The following is a 24,387-nucleotide window of genomic DNA, read 5'->3' as shown; positions in this document are numbered from 1 at the left end:
CAGGAATTCTAAAATTGTGGCAAGTCAAAGTATAACTGAGTGAAATCTTTGCAGGCAGGCTGCCTAGCAGTATTGCTGCGATTGTCTTCAGAAACTCTATTTCCACTTTCTGTTCAGTTTGTTGTCGTAAGGGGCTGGTTTAGCATACTGGGCTAAATCGCTGGCTTTGAAAGCAGACCAAGCAGGCCAGCAGCACGGTTCGATTCCAATACCAGCCTCCCCGGACAGGCGCCGGAATGTGGCGACTAGGGGCTTTTCACAGTAACTTCATTTGAAGCCTACTCGTGACAATAAGCGATTTTCATTTCATAATGGCTCCTGCTGTTAATGCGCTGCGGCTTTGGGAGAACCTGGTATTCAAGGGATGGAAAGGCTCTTTAATGTCACCTGCCAGTTACTTTTAAAGTAGTAGCTCAAATAAGATAGGTTTATTGACATAACCCACATGGAAACCACCAGACATGAAGTATCTCAAAAGAATGATTCTCTATGACAAATGCTGAGAGCTCGGGAATAAATTTCCAATGTTGTTCTTGACATTCGAAACGTAGGAAGATTTCAGGCAAAATTGATAGTTCTAAGGGAATCACTCTGCTGCGTTTAAGATGTCACTGACCTACAACACCCAGAGAAACCCCAGATTTACAGGCCCTTTTGTAATAGTACCAAGGACAGTTAATTGAACAAGCAGATTTTAGGAACAGTAAAAAAACTGAACTTATTCACCCGTCAGTGGTCATTTAACGTGAATTTTTGGAATAAGTGATTCAGCTTGTGATATCTGAGGAGACTGATTTCACTGAGAAAAATATTTTCCACATATAGTCTATGTTCCAGGAACTAGTTGAGGCTAATGGGGAAGATAACAAAGTATTTTTAATTTACTTTTAGGTTACTGGCTGTTGCAATGGAGACAGACACTTGAGGGCCAGTGTTCCCAATACCTGCTACCAACACTGAGCCTTCCTGCCTGGAACATGAATTGCAAAATCCTAGTGATCATCCCGTGTTTCCTAATTTGTGCTCCCAGTGGGGAGGTTCCACATCAAGAATGCATTTGGGAAACAGCCCCTTTAATACTTGGATGCGATTCATTTTGTTGTCCTTTCCTGTAATACGTGTGTTCTCCCTCTGCTACTGCAGGTGTCTGTGGGACGACTGGTGAAACGTGTCCTGGATATCATCACTATCGTTATTCCGCCTGCTCTCCCTGCAGCTATGACTGTTGGGACTATCTATGCCCAGAACAGACTGAAAAAATATGGAATTTTCTGCATTAGTCCACCACGCATCAATATCTGTGGCAAACTAAAACTCATTTGCTTTGATAAGGTGAGGTAGATGATGGTTGATGCCAGTGATTGAATGGAATTGCGTCTGTAAGCACTATTGATGCATTGTTGTGTATGAAATGATGGCAGTCATTCTTAAAGTTATTATTTTTACTCTCAGACAGGAACACTCACAGAAGCAGGCCTGGACATCTGGGGAGTTGTACAGGTGGTTGACGAAACCTTTGAGCCAATTGTTCATGACATCCGGCATACTAGCGGTCCAATGCTTCATGCACTGGCCACCTGTCATAGTGTCACCCTTTTGAACAACCAGCCAATTGGTGACTCGCTTGACCTGAAAATGATTGAGTCAACTGGTTGGGTGAGTCGGCCATGTTTTCTAGTGTGCTTATAGTTCTAAAGGTGATAATAAAAGTAGAATCTTTGCATGACTCAAAAATGCAGCTTCCCAAAAAATATCTACGGTAGGATAGCTTGGACTCCAAATTTAGGGTGTGGTTTTCTAGTTGTTTGAGTAAGCTAATTATATTTGGAGTTATAAAGCATCTAATGTTGAAACATTTCCGACATGCTATTTATAGAGTAAACTATACAGTGATTTAGTGTTATTTGGGAAAACGTGCTACCATTCTGCCCACAAGATCTGTAAGCTCCCACAAATGGCAGCAGCAAGATGAATGAGCAATTGATTAGTTTGTGGTATTGCTGATTGATGGGGTGATGTTGACCAGGGCACTGGAAGAGCTCCTCGCTTCTATTTATAAAGTGTCATGGGATTTTTTTAATTCGTTAAACCAAACCAGGCACTTGCAACTGTAGACTAAAGGAAGATCTTTGACACTTCTTTTTCATTCCTGGCTCCTTATTTGACTGAACTAATGGCATCAAGATCAAACCGCAATGTAAAATGAATCATTTTGTTGTCCTGCCCTCCATTGCTCCTCAGCTTTTTTCACCCCAAGGTCATCCAACTTTAGAGGAGACAGAGTCAAGGTTATCTGGTGCATGGTGTTCAGTAGCACCTTGGTGGTCATTTTCCATCCAAATGTCTGATCCTCCCTCACTGCATGGGTAAACACCTGACTCCGACATGATTGCTCTCATCATGTGGCAAAAAAAACCATGTTCTGTTGACAATGACATTACTCCTGGGGCATCAACATTCAAGAGTGTATCTGGGAAATTGTGGTAGCTTTGTGTTGAACCTTGATTTCTCTATGTCTTAAGTTGCATTCAATGCAGCTGTTCTGACTGTGTAAGCTTTGCTGATTTTTTTGTATTATGAGTTGGTCTGTAAATGACTTCTATTTACACTGATAGAGCCTCCTCTACTTTTAGATTTTGACAGATGAGATTACAGAGTCCGATATTGTTTCAAGATTTGGAATGAAGGTTGTGTCTGTCATAAAGCCTCCGCCACTGGAAGAACAGCCTTATGGGAATGTAAGTATTGCTGGTTAATGCTTGATGTTGTGGCAGTATTTAGCAATGTTATTAATCAAGCCTCCAATTTCATAATATGGCTCATTTATGCTTGCTAGAAATGACATACATTCATAAACAGGAACCCATTTTCTGCAAGCAAAAGGAATATGTTCAAGCCTTGTCCCATTCCTTTCTCCGTGGCAACATCCTGGACAGTTGGATTTGATTTGGCAATCAATCAATTGTATATTCTTTTTCCCTAGTACAAATTATTGTCATCGTTTGAAATTTGGCTTTCTTTTTTTTCCCTTATGAGTGCATGAGGAAAAACTTTGGCAAGAATTTTCTGACAAGGCTTGACAGAGTAGATGCTGAGAGAATGTTTTCCTTGTTGGGGAATCTAGAACTAGGGGACACTGTTCAAAAATTGGAGGTCTCTCATGTAAGTTGGTGATGAGGAGAAATTTATTCTGAGGATTGTTGGCCTCTGGAATTTTCTTTCCCAGAAAACAGTGGAAGTTGGGCCATTGAGTATGTTCAAGATTGAGTTGGACAGAATTTTGATCTACAAAGATTTCTGAGGTTATGGGAGACGGGCAGAAAATTGGAGTCGATGCCATTGTTGGATCAGCCATGATATTGAATGGTGGAGCAGGCTCAATGGGCTGAATGGTCTGCTGCTCCTAATTCTTGTAATCTTATGAATAGAGACTTTAGTTTGTGGAAAAGCTGCAATGGTTCAGCTTCAGCATTATTCAATCTTTTATTATTCCTGACTGGCAAATCATTTAGTCATCGACTTATAATGATTAAAGTTAGCTAACACCAGTGTTGTCAATAGACCTCCGTAATTTCTAGTATATAGGATGACAAGGAGGAGCGAAAATATGTCAGACATAAATCTTTTTAAAAAAAATAATTTTTATTGAAAAATTTTGTATTTATACAACATCGAACCGTAATAAAATACCATTAATAACAATAATAGCAATCATAAACACTCGCCCCCTCCTCAATGAACAACACAACATATTGACAACAACTTCAATTAACACAATGTTAGGTTACGTAACCATAGAAAAAAAATAGAAACCACAATAAGGAACCCCCCCCCCCCCCCCCCCGGGGTTGCTGCTGCTTTTGACCAAGATACTGTACCTATCTTTGAGCCAGGAAGTCCAGAAAAGGCTGCCACCGTTTATAGAACCCTTATATTGATCCTCTCAGGGCAAATTTGACCCTCTCCAATTTTATAAATCCCGCCATGTCACTGATCCAGGTCTCCACACTTGGGGGCCTCGCATCTTTCCACTGCAGCAAGATCCTCCGCCGGGCTACTAGGGACGCAAAGGCCAAGACATCGGCCTCTTTCGCCTCCTGCACTCCCGGCTCCACCCCAACCCCAAATATCGCGAGTCCCCACCCTGGTTTGACCCTGGATCCAACCACCCTCGACACCGTCCCCGCCACCCCCTTTCAGAACTCTTCCAGTGCCGGGCGTGCCCAGAACATATGGGCATGATTCGCTGGACTCCCCGAACACCTGGTGCACCTGTCCTCACCCCCAAAGAACCTACTCATCCTAGTCCCGGACATGCGGGCCTGGTGCAGCACCTTGAATTGGATGAGACTAAGCCTCGCAAATGAAGAGGAAGAGTTGACTCTCTCCAAGGCATCCGCCCAAGTCCCGTCCTCTATCTGCTCCCCGAGTTCCTCCTCCCATTTAGCCTTCAGCTCCTCCACTGACGACTCCTCCACCTCCTGCATTACCGTATAAATGTCAGACACCTTCCCCTCTCCGACCCACACCCCCGAAAGCACTCTGTCCATCGCCCCCCGCGAGGGCAGCAGAGGGAACTCCTCTACCTGTCGTCTAGCAAACGCCTTTACCTGCAAGTATCTGAACATGTTCCCTTGGGGGAGCCCAAATTTATCTTCTAGTTCCCCCAGGCCCGCAAACCTCCCGCCAATAAACGGGTCCCTCAATTTACTGATGCCCACCCTTTGCCACCCCCTAAATCCCCCATCACTGTTCCCCGGGATGAACTGATGATTTCCACCTAATGGAGCCTCCATCGAGCCCCCTGTTTCCCCCCTACGCCGTCTCCACTGTCCACAGATTCTTAGGGTCGCCGCCAGCACCGGGCTCGTGGTATACCTCTTAGGAGAGAGCGGCAACGGCGCCGTTGCCAAGGCACCCAGGCTTGTACCTCTACATGACGCCATCTCCATCCCCCCCCCCCCCCCCCCCCCCCCCCCCCCCCCTCCATCACCCATTTACGCACCATTGACACATTGGCCGCCCAATAGTACCCCAAAAGGTTGGGCAGCGCCAGCCCGCCTCTATCCCTCCTTCGCTCCAGGAAAACCCTCTTCACTCTCGGAGTCCCATGTGCCCACACAAAGCTCAAAATACTGCTAGTCACCCTCCTAAAGAAGGGCCTGGGGATGAAGATGGGCAGGCACTGAAAGAGGAACAAGAATCTCGGAAGCACCGTCATTTTGATGGACTGCACCCTCCCCGCCAACGACAATGGCAGCATGTCCCACCTCTTGAACTCCTCCTCCATCTGATCCACAAGCCTGGTGAAATTATGCTTGTGAGAGTCCCCCAGTCCCTGGCCACCTGCACCCCCAGGTACCTAAAACTCTCCCCTGCCCTCCGAAGCGAGAGCCTACCAATTTCTCCCCGATGGTCTCCAGGGTGCACCACAAGCACCTCACTCTTGCCTAGATTTAGTTTATAGCCTGAAAAGGTCCCAAACTCAGCTAGCAGTTCCATCACCCCCGGCATCCCTCCCACCGGGTCCGCCACATACAGTAACAGGTCATCGGCATACAACGACACCCTATGTTCCTCCCCACCTCGCACCAAACCTCTCCACCTCCCTGAATCCCTCAATGCCATCGCCAACGGCTCGATTGCCAATACAAACAACAAGGGGGACAGGGGGCAACCCTGCCTGGTCCCTCGGTAAAGCCGGAAGTACTCCGACCTCCTCCCATTCGTGGCCACACACGCCATCGGGGCCTCATATAGCAGCCTTACCCATCTAATAAACCCTTCACCAAATCCAAACCTCCCCAACACCTCCCATACGCACCCCCACTCCACTCTATCGAAAGCCTTCTCCGCATCCAGCGCCACCACTATCTCAGCCTCCCCCTCAATCGCCGGCATCATGATGACATTCAACAATCTCCGCACATTCGTGTTCAGCTGCCTTACCTTCACAAAACCTGTCTGACCCTCGTGTGCAACCCCTGGCACACAGTCCTCTATCCTGCTGGCCAGGATTTTTGCCAGCACCTTGGCATCTACATTAAGGAGAGATATGGGCCTGTATGAACCACACTGCTGGGGGTCCTTGTCCCTCTTTAAGATTAACGAAATCAGCGCCCGCGACATTGTCGGGGGCAAAGTCCCCTCTTCCCACACTTCATTAAGTGTCCGCACCAGCAAGGGGCCAACTAGGTCCACAAACTTTTTATAAAATTCCACCGGGAACCCATCCGGCCCCAGCGCCTTCCCTGACTGCATCTGCCTGATCCCATTAACTAGCTCCTCCAGCTCAATCGGCGCCCCCAACCCCTCCACCTGCTCCTCCTGCATCTTCGGGAAAGATAGCCCGTCGAGAAACCTCCATTCCCCTCCTCTCCACCGTTGGCTCCGACCGTTACAGTTCCCCGTAAAAGTCCTTGAAGACCTCATTCACCTCTACCCACTTCTGCACCACATTCCCACTCTTGTCTCTCACTCCAGCAATTTCCTTAGCCGCATCCCGCTTGTGGAGCTGATGAGCCAGCATCCTACTCACCTTTTCACCATGTTCACACACTGCCCCTTGTGCCTTCCTCCACTGTGCCTCCGCCTTTCTAGTGGTCAGCAAATCAAATTTAGCCTGTAGGCTGCGCCTCTCCCCCAACAGTCCCTCCTCTGGTGCCTCCGCGTACCTGCTATCTACCTCCAGCATCTTCCCCACCAGTCTATCCCTCTCGCTCCTCTCCCTGTGTGCCTGGATGGATATCAGCTCCCCACGAATCACTGCCTTCAGGGCTTCCCAGACCATCCCCATCTGGACCTCCCCCGCATCATTCACCTCGAGGGACCCCTCAATACTTGCCTGGACCCTCCTACACACCTCCTCCGCCAACAACCCCACATCCAATGGCCACAACGTGTGCTGGTCCCGCACCTCCCCCATCTCCAACTCCATCCAATGCGGAACGTGGTCGGTGATTGCAATGACCGAATATTCGGCCTCCTCCACTCTCGGAATCAGTCCCCTACTCACCGCGAAGAAGTCGATCCGAGAATAAACCCTATGTACGTGGGAGAAGAAAGAGTACTCCCGTGCCCTCGGCCTCACAAACCTCCATGGATCCACCCCTCCCATCTGGTCCATAAACCCTCTCAGTACCTTGGCCGCCGCCGGCCTCCTACCCGTCCTTGAACTGGACCAATCCAGTGAAGGATCCAACACCGTATTGAAGTCCCCCCCCCCCCCCCCCCAAATCAGACCTCCCGCCTCTAGATCCGGGACCCGTCCCAGCATACGCCTCATAAAGCCTGCATCGTCCCAATTTGGGGCATACACACTAGCAAGTACCACCTTCTCTCCCTGTAGCCTGCCCCTAACCATAACATACCTACCCCCCTTATCCACCACCACCACCTCAGATGCCTCAAACGACACATTTTTCCCCACCAGAATCGCCACTCCCCGGTTCTTCACATCCAACCCAGAGTGGAAAACCTGCCCCACCCACCCCTTCCTCAGATGGACCTGGTCCGCCACCTTCAGCTGGGTCTCCTGAAGCATTGCCACATCTGCCTTTAGCCCCCTCAGATGAGCAAGTACCCTCAACCACTTCACCGGCCCATTCAATCCTCTCGCATTCCAGGTGACCAACCGGATCAGAGGGCGTCCTGCCCCCCTCCTCCGTCGACTAGCCATAGCCCCCACAGCGACAACACCTCACCTCTGTCCCCCCCGGCCCACGCCAGCTCCTTCCTGACCCTGCCAGCAGCAACCCGGTATTCCTCCTCCTCCTCTCCCCCCCCCCCCCCCCCCCCCCCCCCCCCCCCCTCCCGGGGCCGCGAACCGTCCTCCATTGTACTTCCGTGGGTCAGCTAACATCTGCTGACCCCGGAAACTCCCGCCAAGAACCCGACCCCTCCCAAAGTGGGATCATCCCCCATCCTGTCCCTCCTCCAGGCACCGCTCCAGCGTGGGGAAGAATCAGTTAAGGCCCCCCCCCCCCCCCCCCCCCCCCCCCCCCCCCCGTCATCGTCTCCACCCCCCAGCCCCGCAACGCGGGAAACCAGAGGAAAGCCCGCGCTTTCGCACTGCCCCACCACACCCTTCTGACGCAGCTCCCAAATACCAACCCCACTCCATACCCCCAACCCGATATAGAATACAACAAACCCCCCCAACCCTCCCCGCAAGATACAAAACTCAAACAATGCCCCCCAACAAAAAAAAACAGAACAACACCCCAATAAATAACCATATCAAAATTACAAAAATACAGAAAAAGAGAACACAGCAACAGAAGAAACCAACAATAAAGCATTACAACCGACCCCCCAACCCCTAGTTCGAGTCCAGTTTCTCCGTCTGCATGAAGGCCCACGCCTCCTCTGGGGAATCAAAATAATAATGCCGGTCCAAATAAGTTACCCACAGGCGTGCAGGCTGCAACATTCCAAACTTTATCTTCTTCTTGTAGAGCACCTCTTTTGTCCGATTAAACCCGGACCACCGCTTAGCCACCTCCGCACTCCAATCCTGGTAGATCCGTACTACCCCATTCTCCCAATTGCTGCTCTTCAGCATCTTGGCCCAGCGCAGCACGCACTCCTGATCACTGAACCGGTGGAACCTCACCAGCACCGCACGCGGGGGTTCGTTCTCCTTAGGCCTCCTGGCCAGTACCCTGTGGGCTCCCTCCAGCTCCAGGGGCAGATGGAAAGATCCTGCCCCCACTAGCGAGTTCAGTATCGTGGCCACGTAGGTTGTCAGATCCGACCCCTCCAGCCCCTCCGCAAGGCCCAAGATCCTCAGATTTTTCCGCCTCATGCGGTGATCAAGCTCCTCAAAGTGGTCTTGCCACTTCTTGTGGAGTGCTTCGTGCCCCTTCACCTTACTCACGAGGACCACGGCCTCCTCCTCTCGTTCAGTGGCCTGCAGCGCCTGGATGGCAGCACCCTGGGTCGTCTGAATCTCCGAGAGCTTTTTATTTGTTTCCTGCAGAGAGCTCAGCACCTCAACCTTGAAATCTGCAAAACAGCGCAGGAGAGCAGCTTGCTGCTCCTGGGCCCACTGCTTCCACTCCTCTGGTGCTCCGCCGGCCGCCATCTTGGAATCCTTCCCCCGTTTTTTCTGGGGAGCTGCTGCCGTTTTTTCCCCCTTTCCACTCCGAGTTCGAGTCATGAAATGCGGAGAAAGTCGATCAGCACACCTTCTCCCACCGGGTGACGTCGAAAAAATTCCGTTTTGTGCCCTAAAAAGAGCCGAAAAGTCCGTTTGAATCGGGAGCTCCCAAATGTGCGGCTTCCTACGTCATTGCCGCCACCGGAAGTCTCAGACATAAATCTTACGCACAACTGAACTAGACTTGTCCAGTTAGTAGGTGGTAAGGTTATGATTCACAGACCAATATAACTGAAATTAGAGAACTTTTATATAAAATGTATATTATTATTTCTAAGAAAAAAGGTTTTTACAAGTCTCCGAACCACCTCAACCAAAAAAATAACGAATGAATGTAATCTATTAATAAATATGTCCCTTGATTTTTAATCTAGCTCATCTTTGTGTTCTTGGCTGAGTCACACTCCCATGTTTAGAGTGAGTGATTCAAAATTGTCCTGGAGTTTCCTAAAGACTGTTCAAAAAGGCAGATAAGTCACACAGACTCCAGATACAATTATTTACAGTGTGTGCTATTATCTGATCACGTCAGCAAGGATTCTTGCTCCTGGTCCCCGTCTAGTGGTTGTAACTTGGGACAGAATTAAAGACAGAACTAGGCTTGGCTGTTAGATCTTCCATAATTAGCCTACTGCAGTTCACGGTTTTAACTCAAATATAAAGGATGCCCTGTTGGACGAGGCAGCAAAGGGTGGACAGTGTCCTTATAACTGGACCCCGGCTACAACCAGGAAAGATTGGAGAGAGAGAAAGGGGTGAACCTTGTCAAAGTTGTTAAAGCCCAATATCATATGTGATGTGTTAGCTGCTGCAGTGTGATATTGTTGAGATGGGATGTGGTTGACCTTCAGATTGTATTGATTTCCAGAGTACAGCAAGATGACATGAAAGCAATGTCCCTGAAAGTGGATGGGTAGCAGGGCCCAATCTATAACTTTGGTACATTTTTGTGTTTTCTCCCCATCTCCTGCAGAAACAGGGGGTGAGTTTGGGGATTCTCCGTCGTTTTCCCTTTGCTTCAGAGCTACAGAGGATGAGTGTGATCATAAAGAAATCAGACAGTTCGCCAGTAGAGGTGTACATGAAGGGTGCACCTGAGATGGTTGCCAGCCTCTGCATAAAGGAAACAGGTAACTGACTGAAACTCACAGCCAAGGATTTATACTGCATATCACAAAAATATTAAACAATTCAAGGATGTTTAGATTTAGTTGCATTTAGAACATAGAAAGATTTACGATGCAGAGCACACCAGGCCCATCATGTTCATGATGGTGAAGAGAACTATCCAGTAGTATGATCTCACCTTCCAGCTCTTGATCTACAGCCAGTAGGCTACAGCACTTCAAATGCATATCCAAGTGTTGTTTAAATGTAATGGGTTTTTGCCTCTTGTACCTTTTCAGGCAGTGAGTTCCATCTGGGTGAAAACAATTGCTGGAATAGTTTTATGATAACTATCAGTGGATTAGGCAGGGCTTTGGTCTATGGAATTGCGTATACGGAGTGAATGATCAGGTGTTTGATTCATGGGATTCTGTGCATTGTTTGAAATTAGACCGATTTATTTCTGTGGAGCTGCCTGCGTTTAGAACATAAATATATACACGTACACTTTTACTTCCAGTTCCTGTTGATTTCTCGGAAATGTTAAGGTACTACGCCAGAGATGGGTACAGAGTTTTGGGACTTGCATACAAAACACTGAGCCAAGAAATTACCTTTGGGGCAATACACAAGCTGGAAAGGTGCGTAGCTAATTTAATAGCCAACGCTTCTGAGTTTTCATCTCTTGTTCCTCACTCATGTCAAAAGCCCAGTTTTTTTTATTCTTTTTAAAAAATTTAGCGTACCCAATTCATTTTTTCCAATTAAGGGGCAATTTAGTGTGGCCAATCCACCAACCTTGCACATCTTTGGGTTGTGAGGGCGAAACCCATGCAAACATGGGGAGAATGTGCAAACTCCACACGGACAGTGGCCCATATCTGGGATTGAACCTGGGACCTCAGCGCCGTGAGGCAGCAATGCTAACCACTGTGCCACCGTGCTGCCCTCAAAAGCCCAGTTTAACAGACTTTATCAACCCCACACCACCCTGTGTGAAATTGAGACTCGTTACATCGCCTGCTGTTCTCTTTTCACAGGGCCTCAAAACTCTGGAACCCTTCATCCCTTGGTTTGTTTTTTATTCCTTCCATGATCCCAAAGTTGGTCTCAACTAGTCATTACTCTCTTACTGTGGTGCTGTAATATGAGCTTTGAACCCTCTCCTTGGTTTCTAACACATCCCTCTCTAATTTGAGTGTTTGAATATATTTAAACTTGAGTGTAACCCCTGGAGCAGTAGGTTCCACCTACGTGTGTTGCACACTGGGCTGCACTGTCTGACTGAATTGCAATAGTTATTGTGTTTTCTTTGGACAGAAATTCTGTGGAGAGCGAGATGATATTCCTGGGATTCCTCATTATGCGAAATATTTTGAAACCAGAAACAAGGCCAGTAATTGATAGCCTGAATCGAGCCAATTTTCGGACTGTAATGGTGACAGGTATGAGGCATGGATTGTGTGAGGTGACAGTTATGAAGTGTGGATAGACATCTCAGGCCAGAGGAAAACTCTTGGCTCAAGTATTTGACCAGCCAGAATGTTGATCAATCACACTGCCCTATGTTGGCCCCTGATCCTACTTCACCCGTGCAATAGTCAAAATCTGTATTTTTTGTTCTGTTGATCTATCCTTTTTCTGCACTTTTCTTAATCGTTTTCTCCTATAATTGGAGATGCTGATTTTCTACTGGGCTACGGTTCCACGGGTAGCAGCAATGTTATGGTACCTCACCCAAGTAAGGACTGTGTCTGAAAGTGTATTCAAGACATAACATCAAGGAGGGGCATCACAACACCCACATCTCAGCAGAAGTCCTTGGAAAATGATCAGAAGCAGGAGCTCTGATTACTCCCATTCCTGCTAGCCCAGAGGTGCTGTGTTAATTCCAGGCCATTAAATACAGCTACTGGCAGAGATCAGCTAACTTGAATCCAAGCCAAGCAGAGAGTTTAAACAAGAACAAAGAACTTCCCCCTGTAAAAAAAAACTTCCCCTGCACATCTCCACTGAACCTATCCCTACTCACCTTGAACTTCTGCCTCTTGTAATTGTAATTTTGTCCCTGGGAAAAAGCCTCCAAATGTTCACCCTATCTATACCCCTCATAATTTTTATGAACTTCTATCAGGTCGGCCCTTCACCTCCGTCTTTCTCGGGAGAACAATCCCAGTTTATTCAATCTTTCCCCATTGCTAATACCCTCCTTACCAGTCAACATTGTGATAAACCTTTTCTGTACTCTCTCCAGAGCCGCCTCGTCCTTCTGGTAGTGTGGTGACCAGAATTGGGCACAGTATTCCAAATGTGGCCTAACCAACGTTCTATATAACTGTAACATAATTTGAAAGCTTTTATACTCGACACCCCGTCGTATGAAGACAAGTATGCCATATGCTTTCTTTACCATCATTTCCACCTGTGCTGCCACTTTTAAAGGTCTGTGGACCTGCACGCCCAGATCTCTGTATGTCTAGGCTCCTGATGGTTCTGCCATTTATTTTATAGTTCCCACCTGAATTGGATCTACCAAAATTCATTGTCTCGCATTTTCCCGGGTTAAATTCCATCTGCCATGTCTCTGCCCCATTTTGCAGCCTATCTATATTCTGCTGTATTCTCTGACAATCTTCATCACTATCCACAACTCCTGCAATCTTAGTATCATCCGCAAACTTGCTAATTAGACCAGCTACGTTTTCTTCCAAGTCACTTATTTATATATATATATATATATATATTGTGTTGCTCTGTTTCTCTGGTTATAAATATGGCGGTCAGTATGGTCGCCTTTCTCAATCCGAATTATGTTTATGCCTTCGAGTCGGCAGGTATCTCTCGATACCACCACAAGGTTCAAACCCGAATACTGATCAAAGAGCCAATACACCAGTTAGTTAGTTCAAAGTCAATACTATTTATTTACACACACAGTAAGATCTACACATGCACAAAGTACTACAAACTAAACTATCTCTAATGCTAATGCCTATACTTAGCTTCGGGTGCCCACTCAGTCAGAGGAACATGGCCGTTGTTCGGATCTGGGATTGTTGGGTTCGAAGAGGTGCAGGAGAACCGCTCAGGTCGTCTGTCTGGTAGCGAGCGTTGACCTTGAACGTACTTGCTTCTGGTGATGCTGGTGGACGGGTCTTTCCGCTTTGAGAGCCAAGTCCAAGAGAGCGAATCTCTCGTGGGGTTCCTTCTTATATCCGGAGGGGCTTTGCGCGCTTTTAGGCGGGCCTTAAACTTGGCCCCAATTAATTGGGCCGTTTCTCGATCACTGGTATTGATCTTGACCAATAAAGGGGTGGGTGCCCTGATGGCTGGGCATGTCTTTGGTGGCCGTTGGCCTTGCTTTGTTTGTGCTTTCGGCTGGGGAACTGGCGCCGGGATGTCTGAAACAGTATCGGTTGCTTGAGTGTCTTTCCTTTGTTCCTGGAGGTGGGCTAATTGACCTATAGTTTCAATTCCGTCTGGGAGCTGTCTCCCCAATATGCATACAGGCTTTGTGCCTGCTTGTTTTCCTAACATTGTTCACAGTTCCCTATATTCTTTGATGTGGAGATGCCGGCGTTGGACTGGGGTGAGCACAGTAAGAAGTCTTACAACACCAGGTTAAAGTCCAACAGGTTTGTTTCAAACACGAGCTTTCGGAGCACGGCTCCTTCTTCAGGTGAATGGAAAGGCTTGTTCCAGAAATGTTTATATAGACACAGTCAGAGATGCCCCGGAATGCGAGCACCTGCAGGCAATCAAATCATCAAAGATGCAGAGAGAGAGGTAACTCCAGGTTAAAGAGGTGTGAATTGTCCCAAGCCAGTTCAGTCGGTAGGCCTCTGCAAGTCCAGGCTTGTTGGTGGGGGCCGAATGTAATGCGACATGAATCCCAGATCCCGGTTGAGTCCGCATTCATGCGTGCGGAACTTAGCTATAAGTTTTTGCTCAGCAATTTTGCGTTGTCGCGTCTCCTGAAGGCCTCCTTGTAGAATGCTGACCCGGAGATCAGAGGCTGAATGTCCTTGACTGCTGAAGTGTTCCCCAACTGGAAGGGAACAGTCCTGCCTGTTGATAGTCGCACGATGCCCGTTTATTCGTTGTCGCAGTGTCTGCATGGTCTCGCCAATGTACCACGCTTCGGGACATCCTTTCCTGCAGCGTATGAGGTAGACTACATTGGTCGAGTCGCACGAGTATGCGCCGCGTACCTGGTGGGTGGTGTTTCCACGTGTAATGGTGGTGTCCATGTCGATGATCTGGCATGTCTTGCAGAGATTACCCTGGTTCTTTGTTCTTTGTGAGCGTCCATTTTGTATTCTGGAAGTGGCCATCCCAGATGGCTACATTTGCAAACAGCAGAGGTCCCAGTACTGATCCCTGCGGAACACCACTAGTTACAGACCTCCAGATGGAAAAACACCCTTCTACTGCTTCCCTCTGTCTTTTATGGCCAAGCCAATTCTGAATCCATCTAGCTAGTTCACCCCTGACCCCATGTGATTTAATCTTTTGCACCAGCCTGCCATGAGGAACCTTGTCAAATGTTTTACTAAAGTCCATGTAGACAGCATCCACAGCCCTTCCCTCATCAATCATTTTTGTCACCTCAAAAAACTCAATTAAATTAGTGAGTAATGACCTCCCTTGTACAAAACCATGCTGTCTGTCGTTAATAAGACCATTCACTTAGCCCCTATCTGAGAATCCTTTCCAACAATTTCACTATCACTGACGTCAAGCTCACTGGCCTATAATTGCCCGGATTATTCTTGCTACCCTTCTTAAATAACGGGACAGCATTGGCTATCCTCCAATCCTCTGGATTTCTCCTGTGGCCAACGAGGAAACAAAGATTTCTGCTAGTGGCCCAGCGATTTCATCTGTTGTCTCCCTCAGCAATCTGCGATAGATGCCACCTGACCCTGAGGACTTGTCTACCGTTAACACATCTGACACTTCCTCCCTCGAATAACAACCTGTTCTAAAATGTTTACACATCCCTCTGAGACACCACCAAACAACATGTCCTTCTTTGTGAATACTGATGCAAAATAGTCATTTAGGATCTCACCTACTTCCTTTGGTTCTACACATAATTTCCCTCCTTTGTCCTTGAGTGGACCAACTCTTTCTCCTGCTACCTTCTTGTTCCTATTATATGTATAAAATGCCTTGGGATTCTCCTTAATCCTGTCTGCCAAGGACATTTCGTGACATCGTATTGCCCTCCTAACTCCCTGTTTGAGCTCTTTTCCACTTTCCTTTTATTCTTCAAGTGCTTCATCTGTTTTTAGTTGCCTAGACCTCATGTATGCATCCTTTTTTCTTTTTCACTAGACCTCCCCACTTTCCCTGGTCATCCACGGTCCTTGAATCCTGTCTTTCCTTTTCACCGGCACATGCCTGTCCTGCACTCCCAACAACTGCTTCTTAAAAGACTCCCACATGCCAAATGTGGATTTATCCTCAAACAGCCTCTCCCAAACAGCCTCCAAATCCTGCCTATTCTGGTTGTCGTTAGCATTCCCCCAATTTAGCACCTTAACTCTAGGACAATAATCGTCCTTTTCCATGAGTATCCGAAAGCTTACATGTTCCCCCACTGCAACTTTGATGACCTGACCGGGCTCATTCCCTAGTACTAGGTCCAGTATAGCTCCCTCTCTAGTCGGACTATCCACATATTGTTCCCAAAAACCTTCTTGGACACACTTAACAAATTCCTCACCATCCGGACCCCTCACCCTAAAGGATTTCCAGTCAATGTGGGGAAAATTAAGTCTCCCATTTCTACATCTATCCATAATCTGCTGTTGCTCGTTCTGGGTGAGTGTGCTTAACACTCAATTTGGCTCTGTTTCGTTACTTAGCTTTGGAGTCGCCAGGTATCGTTAAGATACCGCCACAAGTTTCAAAGTCAAGTTCAAAGCAATAAAACTATACACCAATTAGTAAGTTCAAACAAATGAGTTTATTATAATACAATTATAAACTACTCATGCACACGCTAAGATGACTAAACTATTCTTACCACTAAATAGACCAATACTTATCTGAATAAGGAACTGCCGGATCAGGGGACAAGGCCTCTTGCTCTGCACTGGGTCCGCAGACTTCAGGTTGGTACAGGTTAAAAGGGGTCAGGAGTGTCTATCTCTGGTAGCGATCGTTGTGAGACACTTACTTGCTGGTGGCTGCTGTCCGAACCTCTCCTCTCTCTCGGTCAAGGTCTTCTTCGGTAAAGGCTGGTCGAGAGGGCTGGTCAAGAGAGGAGGGTTGGTCAAGAAGAACAAACTGTTTGGGACCTGTCTTTTATAGGTCCCAGGGCTTCGCGCCCTTTTTGGCGGACCCTCTATCTGCTGGGGATCGATTGGGTCTCTTCCCAATCGATTTGTTTGAATCCCCCCAATAGTGAGGCTGTCCCTCGGCTACTGGGCGGGCCTTCAGGCGCTTTGTCTTCGAACCCCGCTGTTGCTGGGGTGTCTCGCTTCCCATACAATGTTGCAATCACTTCCCTATTTGTGTCCTTTGTCCCTGGGATCGTTCTATTACTATGCTAACTGTCCCGGAGATTGCCTCATTAGTATGCGGAATGTTCGTTTCGGTGCGGTCTGCTCTCTTAGCAGACAGAATACACAGTGGCTTGTTGCAGCCTGCTTGTGCTGCAAACTTTGTCCATTTTACCCTGCAAGCTTTGCGTTCCTCCATTTTGTATTGAGGGAATGGCCAACTTCGGTGGCTACACTGCTTGCATATCTGTTCTTCAATTTCCCGTGAGCTGTTGGGAGGCCTGTAATACACCCCCATCATAGTGACTGCCCCCTTCCTGTTTCTGAGTTCTACCCAGTGTCTCATTACTTGATTCTTCCAAGGTGTCCTCCCTCTGTACAGCTGAAATATGTTCTCCAACCAGTATTGCAACTCCCACCCTTCATGGTCTGTATAAGTAAACTCCAAATCCTAACCTCTAATCGGCTACTGCAATTCCAATTTTCCATTTTAACAGTTAACACAGACACACTATCTCACACAAGGAAATCCTCAGCTCTGTATTTTACATCTGAAGTCAGTACATGATAATGAGGGTCTTTTAATGCACAGTCTTTTCCTTTTTAAAAAAAATAAATATCTTTTTATTCTCCACGTTTTCAACAATTGCATCAAATAAACAACAAAAGAAAAACGAGCACAAAACCAATCCCCAGAAATCCCCTCAATATACAATCCAATACATCCATTTGTGCATTCCAGGTAAAAGTTAACAACAAACAGTAAAACGGTCGACCCCCACCCCCAAGTGTTCAATGGCAACCAGTTCTCCAAAGTGCATGATACATAGTCTCCTTGAATTGTAGAACCCCTCCTTCATCCCCCCTCAGATCAAATTTCACCTTCTCAAGGGTCAAAGATTCTAGCAGGTCCCCCTGCCATGCCAAGGCACAGGGTGGAGAGGCTGACCTCCACCCCAACAGCATCCGCCTCCGGGCAACTAGTGAGGCGAAGGCTAAAACATCTGCCCCACGTATCCACCTGCAGCTCAGGCAGGTTTGACACTCCGAAAATGACCTCCAAGGGACCCGGTTCCAAGTCCACATGTAGTACCCCTGAGATGATGCTAAAGACCTCCCTCCAATGCCTCTCCAGCTTCGTACAGGACCAAAGCATATGTACATGGTTTGCGGGGCTAACAGACATCCTCCACTCCCTTGAAGAGTCGGCTCATTCTCGCCCTCGTGGGATACACCCTATACATGACCGTCAGCTATATTAGCCCCAACCTCACGCATGAGGTTTACTCTTCGTAGCACCTCACATCACAAACCTTCTTCCATTACCTCCCCCAACTCTTCATAGAATTTACCGTTCAGAAGGAGGCCATTCGGCCCATCGAGTCTGCACCAGCCATTGGAAAGAGCACCCTACTTAAGCCCAAACCTCCACCCTATCCCCGTAACAAGTCGAACCTTTTTGGACATTAAGGGCAATTTAGCATGGCCAATCCACCTAACCTGCACATCTTTGGACTGTGGGAGGAAACCGGGGCATCCGGAGAATACCCACACAGACACTGGGAGAACGTGCAGACTCCACACAGACAGTGACGCAAGCTGGAATAGAACTTGGGACCCTGGAGCTGTGAAGCGACAGTGTTACCCACTGTGCTACCGTGCTGCCCTCTCTTTTTCCCTTCCCACTTGGCCTTAATCCCTTCGATGCACACCCTGTCCTCCTCCAGAATCTTCCCGTAAATCACCGACACCACCCACTTTTCCAACCCCCTTGGCGTCAATCCCTCTTCCAGCAATGAAGGGGCCGGCACTATCGGGAAGCTCAGAACCTCCTTCCTTGCAAAGTCTTGGAGCTGCAGGTATCGAGACCGTTCCCCTTGCCCCAGTCCAGACTTCTACCTCAACTCTTCCAACCTCGCAAAACATCACCCCCAGGAACAGATCTTTTAATACCCTGATCCCCCTCTCCTCCCATCTCCCAAACCTCCCATCTAGCCTCCTCGGCTCAAACCTGTGATTTCCCCTGATCAGCATCTCCTCTGACCAAGCCCCCAACTTAAAGTGCTGCCAGAACTGCCTCCAAATCCTCAGCATTGCCACCACCACCGGACCCCTAGAGTACATGCCCGGGCCATCGGAAGCGATGCCCCCCCCCCCCCCCCCCCCCCCCCCCCACACACACACACACACACACACACACACACACACACACACACACACAACGGCCCAACTCCCCACCTTTTCCACGTTCGCCGCCCAATGATAGTATAGTGAATTCGAGAAGTCCCCACTGGTGAGTCCATCTTCCTGAACCTGGCTTACCCCCCTCCCCCCCCAAACACACACACACACACACACACACACACACGAATGAGGTGACCAATTTGTTGTCTACTTTATAGAAAGCCTTTGGTTAAAAAGACTAGCAGGCACTGAAACAGAAACAAAACACACGGCAGCACATTAATTTTAATCGCCTGCATCTGGCCCACCAACAACAGAGGGAGGTTGTTCCACCGTGCCAAGTTAGCTTTCACCCTCCCCACCAAACTAGTCAAATCATATCGACGGAGCTTCCCCCCCCCACCCCCCAATCCCACGCTACCTGCATCCCCAAATACCTGAAGTGGGTTTCTGCCTTGCAAATGGTAGCCCCTGCCCCCTGCCCACTACTGGCTGGGACGCCACAAAATACTCCTCCTCCAAATTTAATTTATATCCTGAAAATGACCCAAGTCTTTAGAGATGTCCCATTATGTTCCCCACCGACATACTCGGCTCCGAGATAAACAACAATAAATCGTTCGCGTACAGGGATGCCCTCTGTTCCATTTATACCCCCCTCACGCACTATTCCCTTCCACAGTCCCGAACTTCTTAAAGCAATGGCCAATGGCTCTATTAGAACATAGAACAGTACAGCACAGAACAGGCCCTTCGGCCCTCAATGTTGTGCCGAGCCATGATCACCCTACTCAAACCCACGTATCCACCCTATACCCGTAACCCAACAACCCCCCCCTTAACCTTACTTTTATTAGGACACTACGGGCAATTTAGCATGGCCAATCCACCTAACCCGCACATCTTTGGTCTGTGGGAGGAAACCGGAGCACCCGGAGGAAACCCACGCACACAGGGGGAGGACGTGCAGACTCCACACAGACAGTGACCCAGCCGGGAATCGAACCTGGGACCCTGGAGCTGTGAAGCATTTATGCTAACCACCATGCTACCCTGCTGCCCTCAATTGCTAATGCAAATAGCAGGGGAGGGACAGAGGACACCTCTGCCTGATTCCCTGGTGCAGAGCAAAGTACCCCTAGCTCATTTTATTTGTGGGGACATTCGCCATTGCTTCCCTATATAATAGCCGTACACATTCTGTAAATCTCAGCCCAATCCCAAATCTCTCTAGGAACTCTATCAAGTACCCGCGCTCTACCTGATCGAATGTTTTTTCCGCAACGATCGCCAACACCACCTCTGTCTCCTTTCCCTCAGTCCGCATCATAATTACATTTAATAGTCCACTATTATTCGAAAATAGCTACCTTCCGTTCACAAACCCTGTTTGGTCTTCCCCTATCACTTTCAGGAGGCACCCCTCCAACCTAGCCACCAGCACCTCCGCCAGTATCTTGTCGTTCATATTCAATAATGATATGGGCCTATACGACCCACTCTCCGCCGGGTCCTAGTCTTTCTTTAACAGCAGGGAGATCGAAGCCTGTTCAAAAGTTTGGGGTGGCACACCCCCTCCCTCAACACCTCCTCAAACATCTCCACCATCAGTGATGTCAATTTGTCTTTGAACGTCTTACAGTACTCCACTGGGAACCCATCTGCCCCCTCCACCTTTACCTATTGCCTCCTTTACCTCCTGTTCCCTCACCAACCCTTCCAACCTGGCCCTATTTTCCTTCTCTAGCCTCGGATACTCCAACCCGTTCAGGGACTCCTTCATCCTCACGGTAGCATGGTGGTTAGCATCAATGCTTCACAGCTCCAGGGTCCCAGGTTCGATTCCCGGCTGGGTCACTGTCTGTGTGGAGTCTGCACGTCCTCCCTGTGTGTGCGTGGGTTTCCTCCGGGTGCTCCGGTTTCCTCCCACAGTCCAAAGATGTGCGGGTTAGGTGGATTGGCCGTGCTAAATTGCCCGTAGTGTAAGGTTAATGGGGGTTTGTTGGGTTACGTGGGTTTAAATCGGGTGATCATTGCTCGGCACAACATCGAGGGCCGAAGGGCCTGTTCTGTGCTGTACTGTTCTATTCTCTATTCTATCCCTCATTCCTCTCCCAGTAGCTGCAACCTATTCACCTTTAATAAAACTCCTCAAACACTCTATTAACCTGCTCCGGAGCCACCACCCAGTTTCCCGTCCTATCCCTTACCTGGACTATCTCCCTTCCGCCGAAGTCAGCATATGCCCCACGTTCTCCACATATTCCTAAACTGCTCCCCTCGCCCGCCTCAGTTAACGCACTGCCTTCCTCGTAGACCACCGGTCAAAACTAGCCTGGAGCTCTTTCTTCGGTCCAGAAGGGCCGGATCTGCATCCCTCATGTACCTCATGTCCCTCATGTCCACCTCGCAGCATCTCTTCTACCAACCTTTGACGCTCCTGCCTCTCTTTATCCACTTTGGCCTTAAATCATATCACCACCCCCCTCACCACCGCCTTCGGGGCCACTGCCTGTGATACTTCTCCTTTACAGTTAAACCCTCAATCACTTTTTTGCGATCTCATAGAAGCTTTGGTGGCCTAGCAACCCCGCATCCACTCTCCACCCCCGCCTCTGGGTTACCCCCCTCTCCAGGACGACATCCACCCAGTGTGGTGCATGGTCTGAAATCGCTATTGCTGAGTACTCTAATCCCTTAACCCCAGCCAATGATGTCTTCCCTACCACGAAGACAGGCTGCGACCTGTCCATCCTCGGCTCTTGCACTATATTCCAATTCTCTCCCACCATCAGCTTGTGTGAGTCCAAGTCCGGGATGGCCTCCAGCACCTTCATCACAAACCCTGCATCAATCCAGTTAGGGCCACGCATGATCGCCACTGCCACCAACCTCTCCAACGTCTGTGTTACTATTGCGTTACTATTACTAGCCCCCTCGTCCGCCACCACCATCTCCATCCGGAACCCCTCACGTTGTTACTCACCAACATCACTACCTCCCTGAGCCCTACTATCGAACCCTAAATTAAATGCTTGGTTCCCCCAGCCCTTCCTGAGCCTCACCTAATCTTTTGCCTTCGAGTGAGTCTCTTGTAACATACCAACATCAGCCGTTAAGCTTTTTAGTGCGCAAACACCCGCAATCTCTCAACTGCCCCCCCCCAACCCAAACCCCTCGCGTTCCACGGGGATCTGATCAGGGGTGTCTCACCCCCCCCCCCCCCCCCCCCCCCCCCGTCCCGTCCCGTCCCGTCCCATCTGCCATCATCATAACTCCGGGCCCTGCCCACTGGGCTCGGCACACTCCATTCCTTTGTTGCCAGCGAGTCCGCCCCCCCCCTGAATCCTCCCAACCACTTCCTCTTGAAACCATCTCTCCCAGTATCGATCCCCTCCCCCCATTTTTCACACCTCCCAGGCCCATCGAAACCTATTCGACCAGCTCTGACCGCGCCCCCCCCCCACCCCACCACCACCACACTCCCGTTCATTAGCCATCTTAATCTTGCTAGTGTGGAGGCCCATGCCCAGGACCCCCTCATCCCAATGCCGTCCCCTGCCCAGTACCAAAAGCAAAATTCCCTTCAAATAAACGAACCCATTGCAAACACGCAAACCCCCAAAAACCGCCATTGCAAACAAATCCCAACTCCGACCCTTCCCAAATAGTGGCGTGTGGCGTGGTGTATCCAGCGAAACTGGCATCTTCACACCCTTAAATCACAAATGACAACATAAGATAGAACTATATACAACCTTCTACCCCCCAACCCTCGGGCCAAGACCAGACCCTAGTACCATTTCTCATTTCTGCCCCAGTCCTTCCGCCTTCACAAAAGTCTCCACCATCTCAAAGTAAAAGTCTTGTGAGTTGTAGGTCACCCTCAACTTCGCTGGATACACCACGCCACACCGCACGTGACTGTTGTACAGTTTTGACATCAATTGCCTGAACGCGGCCCTCTTTCTCGCCAGCTCCACAGTTGAGACCTGGTATATGCTTATCCCACCTCACCTTGTGCTTCGGTTTCGCCCAACTCGGGACCTTGACAATCACATGGTACCTGTGAAAACAAATTATTACCGCCCATGGCGGTTCATTTGTCTTCGGTTTTGGCCTCAGTGACCGATGCAGGAAAACTATTGAGCCACATCTATAATATATATATTTTTTTATTAATTTTTATTGAAAATTTTTGAAAAATATATATCAACAAAACAATACCATAATAACAATAATAATAATAAACACCCCCCGGCTCCCGTAACAACGCATCTAACAACCCCACCCCGCAACCCCAATAAACAACAGAATAAATTAACAATAAACAAATTAACTTAAACACTATCCCCCTAAACCCCCCCCCCCCCCCCGGTTGCTGCTGCTGCTGACCTAGTACCTTATCGTTGAGCCAGTAAGTCGAGGAAAGGCTACCACCTCCTAAAGAACCCTTGTATCGACCCCCTCAGGGCGAACTTGACCCTTTCCAACTTAATGAATCCCGCCATGTAATTAATCCTGGTCTCCACACTGAGGTCTCGCATCTTTCCACTGCAGCAAGATCCTCCGCCGGACTACTAGGGACGCAAAGGCCAAGACATCGGCCTCTTTCGCCTCCTGCACTCCCGGCTCCACCCCAACCCCAAATATCGCGAGTCCCCAACCTGGCTGGACCCTGGATCCCACCACCCTCGACACCGTCCCCGCCACCCCCTTCCAGAACTCCTCCAGTGCCGGGCATGCCCAGAACATATGGGCATGGTTCACTGGACTCCCCGAACACCTGACGCACCTGTCTTCGCCCCCAAAGAATCTACTCATCCTAGATCCAGACATGTGGGCCCGGTGCAGCACCTTGAACTGGATGAGACTAAGCCTCGCACAGGAAGAGGAGGAGTTCACCCTCTCCAGGGCGTCCGCCCATGTCCCCTCCTCAATCTGCTCCTCCAGCTCCACCTCCCACTTAGCCTTCAGCTCCTCTACTGACGCCTCCCCCATATCCAGCATTACCTGATAGATGTCAGACACCTTCCCATCCCCGACCCACACCCCCGAAAGCACCCTATCCCTTACCCCCCCGCGGGGGCAGCAAAGGGAACCCCTCCACCTGTCGCCTAGCAAATGCCTTGACCTGAAGGTACCTGAACATATTCCCCGGGAGGAGCTCAAACTTCTCCTCCAGTTCACCAAGGCTCGCGAGCCTCCCGTCAATAAACAGGTCTCCCAACTTCCTAATGTCCGCCCTGTGCCACCCCAGGAACCCGCCATCCATGTTCCCTGGGACAAACCGGTGGTTCCCCCGCAGCGGAGCCTCCACCGAGCCCCCCACTTCCCCCCTGTGTCGCCTCCACTGCCCCCAAATTTTGAGGGTGGCCGCCACCACAGGGCTCGTGGTGTACCTCGTTGGAGCAACGGAGCCGT

At 49.1% G+C, this 24,387-nt stretch overlaps 1 protein-coding gene across 4 annotated transcripts in view; it reads left to right on the top strand.

The window, feature by feature from the left end:
* atp13a2 (ATPase cation transporting 13A2) overlaps positions 1 to 24,387 on the top strand; it is a 144,739-nt gene that overhangs the window by 95,415 nt on the left and 24,937 nt on the right. For all 4 annotated transcript variants that reach the window (XM_038773148.1, XM_038773145.1, XM_038773149.1 and 1 more), the window contains 6 exons: positions 1,144 to 1,332; positions 1,453 to 1,656; positions 2,634 to 2,738; positions 10,134 to 10,290; positions 10,788 to 10,908; positions 11,588 to 11,712. In XM_038773148.1, coding sequence (XP_038629076.1) covers positions 1,144 to 1,332; positions 1,453 to 1,656; positions 2,634 to 2,738; positions 10,134 to 10,290; positions 10,788 to 10,908; positions 11,588 to 11,712 — 901 coding nt within the window. The remainder of the gene's footprint in view (positions 1 to 1,143; positions 1,333 to 1,452; positions 1,657 to 2,633; positions 2,739 to 10,133; positions 10,291 to 10,787; positions 10,909 to 11,587; positions 11,713 to 24,387) is intronic.

This window comes from Scyliorhinus canicula, chromosome 16 (assembly GCF_902713615.1).
Source record: "Scyliorhinus canicula chromosome 16, sScyCan1.1, whole genome shotgun sequence".
Lineage (NCBI taxonomy): Eukaryota > Metazoa > Chordata > Chondrichthyes > Carcharhiniformes > Scyliorhinidae > Scyliorhinus > Scyliorhinus canicula.
This window is presented reverse-complemented; position numbering and strand designations above follow the sequence as displayed.